Source organism: Nymphalis io, chromosome 13, assembly GCF_905147045.1.
Source record: "Nymphalis io chromosome 13, ilAglIoxx1.1, whole genome shotgun sequence".
Lineage (NCBI taxonomy): Eukaryota > Metazoa > Arthropoda > Insecta > Lepidoptera > Nymphalidae > Nymphalis > Nymphalis io.
Window position 1 is genome coordinate 3,849,207 of NC_065900.1, and position 14,152 is coordinate 3,863,358.

Here is a 14,152-nt window from a genome sequence, read left to right on the forward strand (position 1 = left end):
TTAAATATGATTGCATAATAATGTCCCTGTTATTTGATACTATAGCAGATACAGGATGAGAAGATACAAACAACTATTTGGCTTTTCAACGACAATGCTTTTTAAAGACTCTAGAAGCTGAACGTCATTGCAATTTATTGTATAATTATCAGTGTAAATACGTATTATATAAAGACGAATTTCATCTGACATCAAAACTAACGGTCAAGTAAAAGATCCTTTTAACGGTAGCACATAATACTCGCCGGCAGCAAATTTTTCTAGTAGCATACAAAACATGAAAAAGCGAATCTTGAATAAACCTTACAATTTTATAGATCAGAAGAAAGTATGACGCCGCATTCAGTGTCATTCAGTCATACCACGGTGCCATAATGAGGTAATATTTCAACGTAACTGAAGTTTTGGCCCAGATTCGAAAAAACTTTTATTATTTTATCTGGCAGTTATTATCATCTTAGTGTTATTTACAGTTTGACATTATTTAACTTTAGAAGTTCGACGTAAATTGTTTCTTTTAACGTTTCATATTTTTCATTATTTTTCTATTTTATATTTACTTTAGATATTAATGAGTTATTGTGATTAGCGTAACGCGATATTTTATAACTTTCATTAAATTTGTGGCAAATGTTATTTAAGGTAACAAAATTTGGCTAAGAGTACTTTCGTTGCCTTTGTTTTCTTCCAAAATAAATTTAGCGGTTAAATCACACCGATATATCGACTTACGTGTATGTAGGTTCCAGTATACAAAATATTCGAATCTTAAATACAATTTCATATCTGTCAAATGGTTTATTACAATGACAAATGATTCGGAACCCATGCGCAGATCATAATTCAATACCCGATGACAATGTTCTCAATTTTGAGTCAATGTTGCGGTTATGATATCAAATCCCTAAATCGATTTTGACTATCAGCGCTTTCAAACGTTTTATGAATGGTTGAATGATCTGAATGTATTAAAAAGTATGTAAACAATATTAATACAAAAAAATAATATAACATTTCTCTCACTTCAATTCACCACCCAATAGATCCATCTAATGGTTGCTACACATAAGTGATACAATTGACCTTGAAAGCCTTTGTCTTAGAATATGTAGATAAATTATTTGGAAAACATATTACAGTGCAGGTACCAAGTTTTAATTTCCTATGGGACTTTAGTATACGGGAATATGAAAATTTTCAGTCATCATTTAGCAAGCTTGCGCTCCGCTTTTTTTACCGGATTCCGGTTAAAAAATCGCTGATAAAGTGAATGCATAAAGAATATCCAACGCTTAGTCAAAAACTTCTCGTTTTATAAAAAGTGCTTACATCTTGTCAAGCAGCACTTTTTCGAAAGAAAGATTAGTCTGTATCCGTTGTAACAAATTGATAACATTTTATGTTAGTAAAATGGCCATCAAATGCCGCACCCACTCCATTACGTATATTATAGACTAGATCACATCAATCAAGAGCAGCTGTAGCATCTGACATCGTTATCACCAAATATTGAACAAGCGTTCGTGTCACGCACCAATATAATACATACATAAATAATTTATTACATTTTTATATAAAATTAAATTAATTTATATTGATCTTTCAAATGCTGTTATCATTATAGAAGAGATATTTATAAATACATGTTCAATGAAATACATATATATTTATATAACACTTATTTACTAATGTAAGATTCAGATAGAAGCGATCAGTTATATATTTACAATTATTCGTTTATATTCACCTTGAGGTCGGATTAAAGTAATTTATAGCTAACGATATAGCTTGTAAAATGGGAAGTACGCTTGGTTGAAATTCAGCTTTTGATCGTCATAAATTACTTGCAGATGACGCTATCCGTAACATAGCCCCGGTATCTGTTCCCACGTGCATTTCGCGGTATTATAGTGTCGTAACGTGATAATTAATATCATAAATTGTATAAAAACCAATTAATGCTCGTATTCGTTACACATACTATTATATATATTTCAATATAAATAATATTTTACTGGTATTTCATTTAATATATAATAATATAGAGAATGAGTAAATTGTTGAAAACATGATATACAGAAGCACAATATTATACGGTACAACGAAATAATGAAGGTAAGTAAGGTAAAGAAGTAATTTTTGTTTCTTCAACACGCAATACACTAATGTATTTTTTTTACATTACATGTAATGACTTTGTACTATACTGCTGTGTAGCGGAAACGATGATTGGGAACTTTAAAACACAAATCACTCATTAGATCATTGAATTTTATATGTCCTGATATTATTGCAAGTAACATATTCATATCGTATTGTCTACGTGTTATTTCTAATTTATCAATTTTATAATCTTTACATATTTCGATAAATTTAAATTATCTTTAATATTTGAAGCAAAGAAATTTCAAATTATTCATGTTACATAGTTAGGAGATCATATACTGCAGCCGTATTCCAAAATACTTCGTACATATAATGATTATAGCATTATTATATTATCAACGTTTTTAATTGGCGTACACGTTTCATAAAACCTAATTGCTTATCGGCTTTACTTAAGACATTGTTTAGTCGGTAATTTGTTAAACAACGCTGTGTGTTATTCTTTCGTCAACGTCAAATTAATAAGGACTGAAAGAGCTAAATCTGTGTTTAGCTAACAAGCCGCTAAGCATGTTTGTAAGTAGGCCGTATATGCTTTCTCTGTAGTAAGTATGCTCTACCATTTATAATTTGAAGTTTAACTGAATTCCTTTTTTTTTACTTAGGCTTATCAATATTATAAACGTATTCTATATTTTTGGTTTTCCTTTAAAATACTAATTGTACTGTTTTTTTAATGTTAATTAATAGTTTAATTTCTTCGTAGTAATGTAGTTTTCTAATACAGTTAAGAGATTCGTTTGATCAACAACTTTGTTCAAAAAAAAAGCGCGCTAATTTGAAACCATTTTATTTGTTGACGGTAAGGAATTAATGACCTTAGTCATTAATTCATTATTAGCACGACTTTTGATGAATTTGTTAAAAATGTTCCATTTATTACTATTTGGATTTCTTAATTGTAATAGAAAAAAGTACTCGACTTTTACGAGATTTGAGATCAATTCGAGGTTTTTATAAAATCAGTTTCACTTTTGGATGCTGAATATATATCATCATGACTAATGAATCGTTTTAATGAAGTCCAACCGAAAGATCAAAGGTTTCCTTATCTATCCTATTAAATCCTATTAAAAAGATAGATTAATATGGCTTAATTGGTCTTAAAATTATAACTTTCCAAAAATGCAAAGTAAACATACAATGTTAAACATAAAAGTCCTCCTTTCGTGTTAAAAAGGTTATCATATGAGCAAAACAAGTAAAAGTTTTCTTTTCGTAGCAACAAAATTCTTTATAAAAAAATATTACAGTTACAATAAACAGGAAAAACTTGTTCTTAAAAAGGTTTTTTTTTTAAATTACGGATATTTACGAAAATATACTTCTTAATACTTTTTCATACTTTTTACTTATCTTATATGTGTTTTTATAGAATTTCATATATGACAAACCTGAGAATGTGCAGCGCAATATTCAGGAGTCGGCTGTCTGAAGGGACTGTGCACTGGACACGTCGCGTGCTGCGCGTGTGGCAGATGGTGTGTATGCGCATGCTGGTGAGTGTGCGCGTGGTGTGCGTGTGGGCCGTGTGGCGCGTGGGCTGCGTGACGGTGGGGCAACCGCGGTGGTTGTGCGTGTCGCGCACACAAGTGGGTCGAGCTGCCATGATGCTCAGCGAGCGACAGCGTCGAGCAGGACGGCCTCCAGTACACGCCTTCCTCCATCTCAGGCCCAGGGGGGCATCGCGCTGCGCCACAACACGCGCAGCGCCTCGTACACGTCAGCGCATGCCGCCTCGCCTCGTGCGGGCACCAGTCCTCACGCTCGCGGCCCGACACCCTTTCCACTGACCCCTACCACTGTCGCTAGCGTCTCCACCGCGAGGACAACCTCCAGCCGCGCATCGTATCATCCGCACCAATGCCAATAATTCACTTTTTGTTTTATCACTTTTTACCACTTAAGCACTTGAGTTTCTAGTAAATATATCACAACTTTAAAACCACTAGCTCCGCATGATTTAAAACTATTTATTGACACTTAATTTCAACATGTATTTAATCTAGCCAAGCTTTTCGTATTTAATTGATTTTTTATAAAAAAATAGTAACAGTTACAACCGTTTTGAAAATGTTTATATTTCTTCGACATTTATTAAATATTAGAGGGTCATATTATTTTTATTAAGCATTTAAGCATAAAAACAATTTGCATTAATATATTTAAGTAATTAATGGTCATAAATATTAAATGATTAAATGGCAATTTTAAATTTCAAGATCCTATTTGTTCAATATAGCTAAGTAACGGAAATACTTTCAAATGAAAATATAAAAGATTGCACTTTGCATTATATGAAACTTGTTTATTTAAAAACCTGTCTTATTCATTTGAAAAATTAATTACGGGTACATCTTTAAATTTCGGATAACGTTAATAGGAAGTTCAATTATAATGCGAGCTCATGTAATAGAAGGCAATAGGTATCGGGAAGGTACCATAAAAAAACTTAGCATCCTATCGTGAATTTCGTTGAGCCAGATGTGAAACCAAACAGCAAGGACGTGTTACAGAAGTAGGTCACAGATTTGCATCCGAAATTGTTTTTTAATGTTTCAATAACGAAACTAAATTTATATTAAAAAGCACTAAATTAAATCATCTTTTAAAATATCTTTTTAAATATTGAAACTGACTACGTATAATATATTATGAACAAATAATACAAGGAGTACAAAGAATCAAAATAAATGATAAAGACAGAGAATTTTACGATAAATATTTAAACATCCTTTTTTCTGAATCTCATTCCTAATTCTATTAATATTTAAAGATTTTCAGATTCGAAAGTCTACGATATAAGATAAGATGTATAGAAGACGCACAAGCTGTTGGCACAAGTCAATAAATAGGGATCTCACGTATTCGGAAAGTGGGATAGTAGAATAATAACGTAGATTTGGAATTGCCTAAGTCCCCAGACACTTGAGCCTGCGGTAAGCCACTGACACAGTCTTAACTGATCTATTCAATTCTCCGTGTCTTGTCCCTAAGGTACAACTAGATTCAACTCAACAAACGTTTTACATATTCTTAAAGTACAAAAACAGGCTTATAAGTGTTAATCCTGAATTTATAAATAAAATTTTTATAGAAAAAATGAGAAAGTTTTGTGTTAATATTTTGCGGAATTATTGTTCTTAGTCAAAACTTAAATATAATGGAGCTGCTGCACCTCACTTTAAGTTTTAATTTCCCTTGAGAAAGAAAATGCAAAAAATCCTGCTTAGAGAAATACCTATTAAGGAGTATCTTAACTAGCGAACGTGAAATTCGAAACCATGAATTAGGTAAATCCATCGACCCAGTTGAAGGTTCAGCAATTACCCGTTAACAAGAAGGGTAAATCCTTAAAACGGACCAAACGACATTTTGTATGTCGTTCGGAAAATAAAAATATGCCAATACAAACATAATTCAGACTGATAAATCAGGGTTAAATTTAATATGGATATCGATTTCATAATAAATTTATTATATTCAATTAAATGAATTGCTAAATCAATTTGGGTGTTAAAAACAGATCAGATGCAGTCATCAAGCCTTGACCTAAATGTGTCTCATTAAATTTCACTACCTCGCTCATACCGATTGCTGAGCGACAATTAAAGGGAACCTTGCGAGTAATGGCGAAAATGGAACTGGCATTTTATTACCTTCATACTTTTCTTTACGAGCATTTTAAATACGAATGTAGCAACAGAAGTAAATACTACGAGCGTTTTTAGAATTTTGCTCATTTGTAGCGGAGAAAGAAATGGGTAATTAAAGTTTTAAGCTAATAGCTATTGACCATTCTTAGAAGATATAAGTTACTACTTATAAATTTACAAAATGATATAACCCGAATTAACACACATACTTCACGTATTCAAATTAAGAATCATAATGCTTACTGAGACAAAGGAATCCCTCAAATATATGAATATGAAAGGGATGAATTGGAATCAGTGCCAGAACTTAAAACAAATATTAAGGTACACAGGTCACTAACTGCTGCAGTCCAGAAAGGGGTCACTGGGTCATCAGTTTAGTGTCAGATGTCATACAATGAGATATCTGCATAGCTCGGTCTTGCATCGACTCAAACAAAATTCAACGAAGACAAAGATGTACGTACACATTGAACGAAAAACATTCTGTTCTGATATTTTTTTATTATTTACCATTATCATACATATCATTTTACTAGGTAAGGCACGCCAGCTCAATCTAGAATGTGGAACAGCTGAAGGCGAAAATGAAAAAGCCTTTGCATTGTAAAATCCTGATACGTACTCGTACGGGTTCCGAAATTGAACCAAAGTCACTGATCTTTCAGGGTTAAATAAACAAGCTCTAATGGAAACATAATACGAAATGGATGAGGAAAACCTTCATTCTTAGGAATGAAACATGGAACAATGCGGTCGGGTTTTGTCTATCCATTATTTGTTTTATCTTTTGTAAAAGGTAAAAATTCCATACCGTGTCTATTCAACGATGATAAAAATGATCTTGTAATCGTATTAAATTATAATAACTACACTGACTCATTTCTTTTAAGCACTAGATATTAGATTTCCTACAATTTTGGGCAATATTGTAGTCTTACACCTTCGAACTGTTTAGCAGTATTTAGAAATTCGGTAAGTAATGCTTTTCTCTGATCCACCTATGCAGATTTACAATAACTCAATTACATACCGTAACAGCCTGTGAATGTCCCACTGCTGGGCTAAAGGCCTCCTCTCCTCTTTTTGAGGAGAAGGTTTGGAGCTTATTCCACCACGCTGCTCCAATGCGGGTTGGTAGAATTCACATGTGGCAGAATTTCAGTGAAATTAGACACATGCAGGTTTCCTCACGATGTTTTCCTTCACCGTAAAGCACGAGATGAATTATAATCACAAATTAAGCACATGAAAATTCAGTGGTGCTTGCCCGGGTTTGAACCCACGATCATCGGTTAAGATTCACGCGTTCTTACCACTGGGCCATCTCGGCTTTCACTATAACTCAATTACATACATCGTTATATAATTGGTTATTCAAAGATAAAAGATTATCATATGTTGGAACTATTTCATTCCAGGCGAAATGGTGAAATAGGTCATGGTCACATTGGGTAAACACCCTCACTACCCGATACTTTGAAGGAGGGTTGCCTAACAATCGGTGAAGCGACAGTGTAAACATAATCAATCCTTTATGGTGTACCAATATTATCTTTTTTTATACGTATAAATATGTCTTCGTTGTTCCATTTTAACTACAACATTGAACCTTCTCAATTTAATTTTCGTGATGATAAATCATTATTTTAATATACTATAAAACAACTCTGTGAATAAAACAATTACCTCGGCTGTGTAAAGGCTCAATTTTTGTTGGTATTTGAAGCGCTATACAGAGAGGTAAATAGGGAGTCATTTTTGCATCTACAAAATACAACGGACGATCCAAAAGTTAACTAAGTTTGTTTAATCCTACAAACGGAGCCTTACTTATAAATCAAATCCTTTTAAATTTCGGAAATGTTATCATTTTAAATTGTTATTTCGTTACTGTCGAAAAAAGTATATTTTACGAAAAAATATCATAATTGAGTGCATATTTACATTATAAATTGCGATATACGATATATTATTTTATAAAATGATTTATTAAACATACACAATAGCATTTTGAAGCAAATATTTCACAATAGACTCAATACCAGAACCCTAAAAGTTGCCTAAATTTAATACAATCTAATTCAGTATCTTGAAATAAAGAGACCGCGTTAGATGATTTCAGAGAAATGTATTAACGAAAGCCCACGTGAAGAGGGTGAAGAAATGAAGTTAAACTTTGTCGACCGTATTACAATGGTTAGTTTTGACTCGCTAAAGATATTGCAAAGATTCATCGAATTAACTTCACAGGCAGTAAAAAGTGCACAGATCATGTACACTTTCAATTTTATAATTACCGACTAATTTCAGAAAACAATCCCATTATAAGGATACTTAAATGTATTTTAGAGGTACGATTTTACATATTTGTTCAATTGGGATGACAAATATTAACTATTGCTACCTAAGAAGGTATAACAAAGAGAACACGAAATGAGAAACATAGTGGGTTATATTACGGCAGTTAACAGAGACTTAGCAGAGATCCCGTTCGATTTGTAGACTGTAGTCGACAAAGAGAGTTCTAAATGTCAGAAGCTTGCCAACTGGCTGAATTATCACACGAGGATCGAATATATTTTGGCTTGGCTTTTATGTTCTATGGCAACGATATATATGTTCAATATGCCTTAATTGGAAAGTAATATATAAGGAAAAGGGAAAGACTGTCATGATAAAATATAAATTAATATAAGTATAGAATATAAAATAAATAGATGAACAATATTATCTATAATTTAAAATCAAAAGAATACCTAAAAAGTGAAATATTTATGAAAACCGCTAGTTGTTAAATAAAGACCCTTTTGCAGGTAGGTGAATATCTAGCGACTACCGACTAGTGACATATGATTGGCGCGTATATCAATCATTCCGTCTGAAAGACACATTGACCTCCAGAATCATAGGTGAGTTTCCAGTTATTTTATATAATAAACAGGTATAACGGCTGTAAATGTGATTTTACAAAGGTAAAAAGGATGAAAAAGCATTTACCAATGGCGCTAATGTTCGATTTATTGTAGTTTACGAAAAGACTGACAGATTTATATTCCACTTTGAAGAATCGAGATGGTGTCGATTTAAACGAGCGTATTACTTACGCTGCTAAAGTTTTGCACGTTTGATTGACACTATTTAGTTAGTTGTAGTAAGGATTATGTTCAACGAGCGGTGCGTGGTATAGCTCGCTAGCCGCGGCGTCGACTGACGACGGCCGGGAGCATCGGAGGCTGCGCGAACCGTCCGCCCCCGCCTTCATTCACTCACACACCACCGACAAGGCCTAGCCCAAAACAGCCGGACTTTTAATGCGGCATGTGCCGTTTTCCCACAAAAAAGACATGAAATATTTTTGATATGTTGAAATTTAATTTTTATTCAAAATCACGAGATACGATGCATTATATCCGATATTAAACTCCTATAAATTAGTTAACGTTTCAATACAAAACATTTATCGTAATAAACACACACACACAAAAAACATTTGTTTTGTGTAAATTATGGTATCAGAAAATATTAAAAATAAAAGAAAGCAATCAATGACTTATATTTGTATAAAATTACAATTCTTATATTTGAATAAAAAGAACAATTACGAAAACTTAAGAGAAAAACGAAGCAATTAAAACGAAGATTTCCCGTCCTCGTTTCTTTAATAAGACGGTAAGTAACGAACGTTTCGAGTGTTACGCGAACACCCGAATGAGGCGTAATAAAGGTACGACAAGAACAACTGCTACCTGTTAGCTAACAAGAGTGAAAAATTACCTGACAGATGAACAGACTTCTCTAAAACAGGGAAGAAATAACGGCTCACGAAAGGCACCTTGACACTTTGTGGTTGCGCGTGTATAAATCAAAATATGATGTGAAAACCTTTATGTACGATTTCAATTTTGTCGCCGAAAGCAGAGGGAAGATGTGAAGTGGAAATAATTTAATTTTAGGGGTGATCATTCGAGCGAGTTGTACAACCCTAATTTATTTATAAATAAAACAGCAAGTACGCATTCGACAGGTTCCACGAGGTTGTCGATTTCAGACACTGGTTTAGCGCGATTCGATTACGAGGCCGGTGGGAGGGATAGTGCGAGACGGCCCGAGGGGGAATTACACAATGAGATTAGCGAGTTTAAATTGTCCGTCCCTTTTCCTTTTCCATTCGAAGCAATTTTCACTACGTTTATTCTAAAAATCTTGGGCTGTTACAATAAACGCCTAATGATGTACAATAAAGAGAACAAAATATAAGCACAAAAAATATTCAAAGATGTACATATGCTATACAGAGACCTTATCTTATCTAATTTATAAATATAATACAAGTTATGTAGACTCTATGTTACAAATCGTGAGTGGTAGACATTATGTTAGTAGTGTTGCTGAATTAATTTCTAAAGTGACTGTGTGCGTCTTGATATTAGAGGTCAGGTTTTGAAAGTAAAAGTACACCTATCTTCAACCACACAATTGTGCTCAAATCTACAATATCTTTTGCACGATCATTCATTGAGAATGACCGTCGTACCCAAAATCGGTCAAGAGGATATCGTTATAATTACTAAAGACTAACATTTAAATTATCTTTATCGAGCGTAAAATAAATTATATGAAAATTTAGAGAACATCAAGGAAATAATATTACATTTGATTTGGTACAATAATTGAATCACTTACCGTATAATGAAAAAATCCATTTTAGCTTACCTAAAACAAAAGTAAAATATTTAATACAAAAATATACATTTTACTAATTCAAAGCGTATTCATTAATGAGCTAATGGCTACCTTATTCATGTACTTAAAATTACCGAAGAAAAAAGTATAAATTTAAGTATTTTTTTTTAATAAAAGACCTAAGCCTGTTCTGTGAAAAATTATCTTAAAGTTTGTTATGAAATCTCATAAACACGATAACAAACTTAATAGGCGTTGTGCTGAGAGATCAGAAAGCAAAAATACTGCCATCAAACACCTCAAATCTGTGTCATTTCATCGCAAAAATTTGATGCTGAAAGCTTTACAAGGTCACAAGTCGCGCGCTTATAGGTCACAAAATAAAACATTTTAAGAATTAGAATATTTTAAAAGCTTTAATTTTGTTAATTTCCCAAATGTGAATAAATTTTATTTAAAAATGATTTTATTAATTAATATATTTAAACAATATTTTGATAACAGCTACCACTTGTGCAATTATGCTAGAATAGAGCGTCATCAATCTATATAAGCTTGATGCTTTGAACAAATGTTCGGAAGTGGTTTTTTTAACTTTTTGGCTTTTTTTACTAAAAATCTAGTATACTTAATTTCTAAACTATTGTTTACAATAAATACAAGAAGTAAAATGATTATGCCGACGACATATTTAAGTTATGCACTTATTTTCCGATCTAAATAAAGCATAAAAATAATTTGTTTTAAATGGTTACAATTTAAAACAAATTATTTTTTTGTTGTTCTTTTCATAAAATAATACGTAAAACTACCAAAATCAAAGCGATATCATTCAAATATTTTGTATTGCATTTCCATTCAAGGATGCAACTGAATGTTTCGAAGAAATAATTTCTATAGGCGAAGTTTAAACGAGTACAATCTGAAAACACTCGTTCAACGCAATAATAAAAATTCCAATGTATATTTTTCGACAATTTTACCAAATTTTGTTGAAATAAATAGAACGTATCGGCATAGTGAAATAAAAATGTCTAAGCTATAACAAATCGTACTTCCGTATACGGTTAATATTATAAAACACGATACATTTTGCATATCTATACTATTATATAAATGCTGAAAACGTTGTTTGTTTCAATGTGCTTATTTTAGGATCTACCAGTTTGATTTGAAAAAGGCTTTTGCGTTAGATAGCCCATTTATTGAGGAATAATGTAGGCTATAATCACATCACACCACGTTTCGACCGACGGGCACGGAGGCGAACCATTTACCGCCAGTAAAACAACGAGGAGCCGCTAGTTATCTAAAAAATAATGTCCTGTTATGAGTTTAGGTCAAACACGTATGTATGTATGTCTTAAGCACAGGTGCACTATGTATTCATTCCCTTAATCTCATAGCAAAATAGGACTGCAATCCGACACGAATTGAGACCAATCAAGCCTCCCAAAAGCTTTACGATATTTTCAATACATTTACGTTGCCAAATTTCTAATTCCGGATGATACGAACAATTTCACAGAAAGAAAAATCTAATAAATATTATAAGGCCCCTCTACCTCGTGGTAACTCAATATCTTTATCCATACATGCCACAAGACCAACGATTTAGTGACGTTTAAAACAATCAAATAATAAACATTGAGTAATTTCAAATTTATTTTGTATAAACCATGCCTAAAAGCAATCCGATAAAATCTGTAATATCAACGGCGTTTGGAAACAATCACATTTCAATCTGTTAAACCATCGTATCAATCCGATCGAAATTATCAAAATAACAATGACTATTGAAACAAACAATTCAATATTAAATCATGTTTATTATACATTTGGAATTAAACAAATTTGATTTTGATTATTCTAAAAACATGACGATACAGATAGCTTATTGAAACCAATATGTAACTTTCACAGAGTATGATAGTTTTAAAATTTGACTATTTCTAAATTTATTTCTACAACACAATATAATCAATATTAGTTATATAAGGGTAGCATTCGTAATATATCTAATTCTATGCAAAATACAAATACTAGTTATATTTTTTAAACGTTTTGACAAACGTGGTATCTGAAATACGGCTATAAAGCTAAAATTGGAGATACTAATTTATTATTAAGGCGTATTACCATGAACATAACCTTGAACCTGTTTGTCCGTTCAAGTTCCAGGTTCATGATATTGAAATTTAAAAACGTTATTTATTATTTTTTTTAAACTTGTGTAAATACTAATTACGTTTTAAATTAACGCGTGCAATTTTAACTACGACGTGATTAAAGTCTTATAAACTTGTATAAATATTTATTTGACATTTTATTACATACGTCAAGTCTTATAGAAACTCGTGCTATCAATCAAAAATATTTAAGTTTTTTTTTATGAATAAAATTTGTAGGTGAACGAGCAAATGAACCAGATAATGAGTGGAACCGCGAATAGACATTAGCGCTTCGAGTAATATATATATATATTTTTTAATAATAATAAATTATTTAATCCTGAGACAATCCAGCAGAAATTATCCCAAGATCCCAAATTAAGCAGAGCTTGTGCTATGGAAACCAGATAACTAGTATATCAGACATATACAACTTTTCTTTTGTAAATACATACTTATATAGATAATTACACCCAGAATCAGGACAATCAGGTATGTTCATGCACACAAAGGTCTGTCCTGGGTGGGAATCGAACCCACAACCTTCGGCGTGAAAGGCAAGTATCTACCAACTACGCTGAACGGCTCGTCAAAAATATGAACTATTCCTTACCACCAATGTGCCACCAACCTTGGAAACTAAGATGTTTTGTCCCTTGTGACTGTAGTTACAATAGCTCATTCATCCTACAAATCTGACGCCCTATCACCAAGTAAATGTTTCTTTTTTCGTGAACGTGTTATTTTCTTTTCTTCACATGTCATTTATTGAATGTTATAAGTTTAAAATATTGATTTCTTTTACAAATTACGTGGAAGTATAATTTTTTATTATATTTTTTATTTATTTTAAACAATTATTTTTTAAATATTTTAAATAGAAGAGTTGAATGAGCTGACCTGATGTAAGAGCTGTTCAGTTCAATATTCTGCGATTGCAAGAAAAAATGTGGTTCGAGTTTCGTGTGTAGAACCGGAAAAAGTATAACAAATAAAAGGAATATAAAGTTGATCGCTTGCAATTTATATAATAATAATCAAAATACAACAACACGCATGAATTATTGAAGCGTCGAAATGTTTGATCAATTCAGTATAAGAAGTTCAAAATTACTCATGCTCAGTTTGCGGAGAATCCTACTACCTATTGCACCTTTATCCCTGACACAAGAACATTTAGAATGAGAATATTTTATTATAATCATGATTTTAAAATATATAAACCGAAGATATCTAGCATTCATATTGATATTATGGGTCATATTATACCGCCGTGAGAAATTGGAATATTAAGCGACTAGAGAGTTGGTATCATTCCAAAAACTTGATGTTAATACATTATCTAAATACGTAATAATAATTTCCTCCAGACCACTTTCGGCTACTGCAGCCAATCCAAAGAGAGAGAAGCCAACTGCACAGGAGATATTATAGTAGACAAGTGTGTGCGTAAACACAGGTGCACTCTTTTCC

The 14,152-nt window shown here is 32.2% G+C and overlaps 1 protein-coding gene across 4 annotated transcripts in view; it reads right to left on the bottom strand.

Moving 5' to 3' along the window:
• Window positions 1-14,152, bottom strand: part of LOC126772788 (peripheral plasma membrane protein CASK) — a 279,482-nt gene that overhangs the window by 219,981 nt on the left and 45,349 nt on the right. The window contains exons 1-2 of one of the 4 annotated variants that reach the window (XM_050493367.1): window positions 8,930-9,014; window positions 3,561-4,171 (exon numbers count right to left, since the gene is read on the bottom strand). The exons of 2 other annotated variants lie outside the window; for them this stretch is intronic. In XM_050493367.1, coding sequence (XP_050349324.1) covers window positions 3,561-3,833 — 273 coding nt within the window. In that variant the 5' untranslated portion in view covers window positions 3,834-4,171; window positions 8,930-9,014. Of the gene's footprint in view, window positions 1-3,560; window positions 4,172-8,822; window positions 9,015-14,152 lie in introns of those variants that run through there. One more of the 4 variants, XM_050493366.1, reaches the window with a different exon arrangement.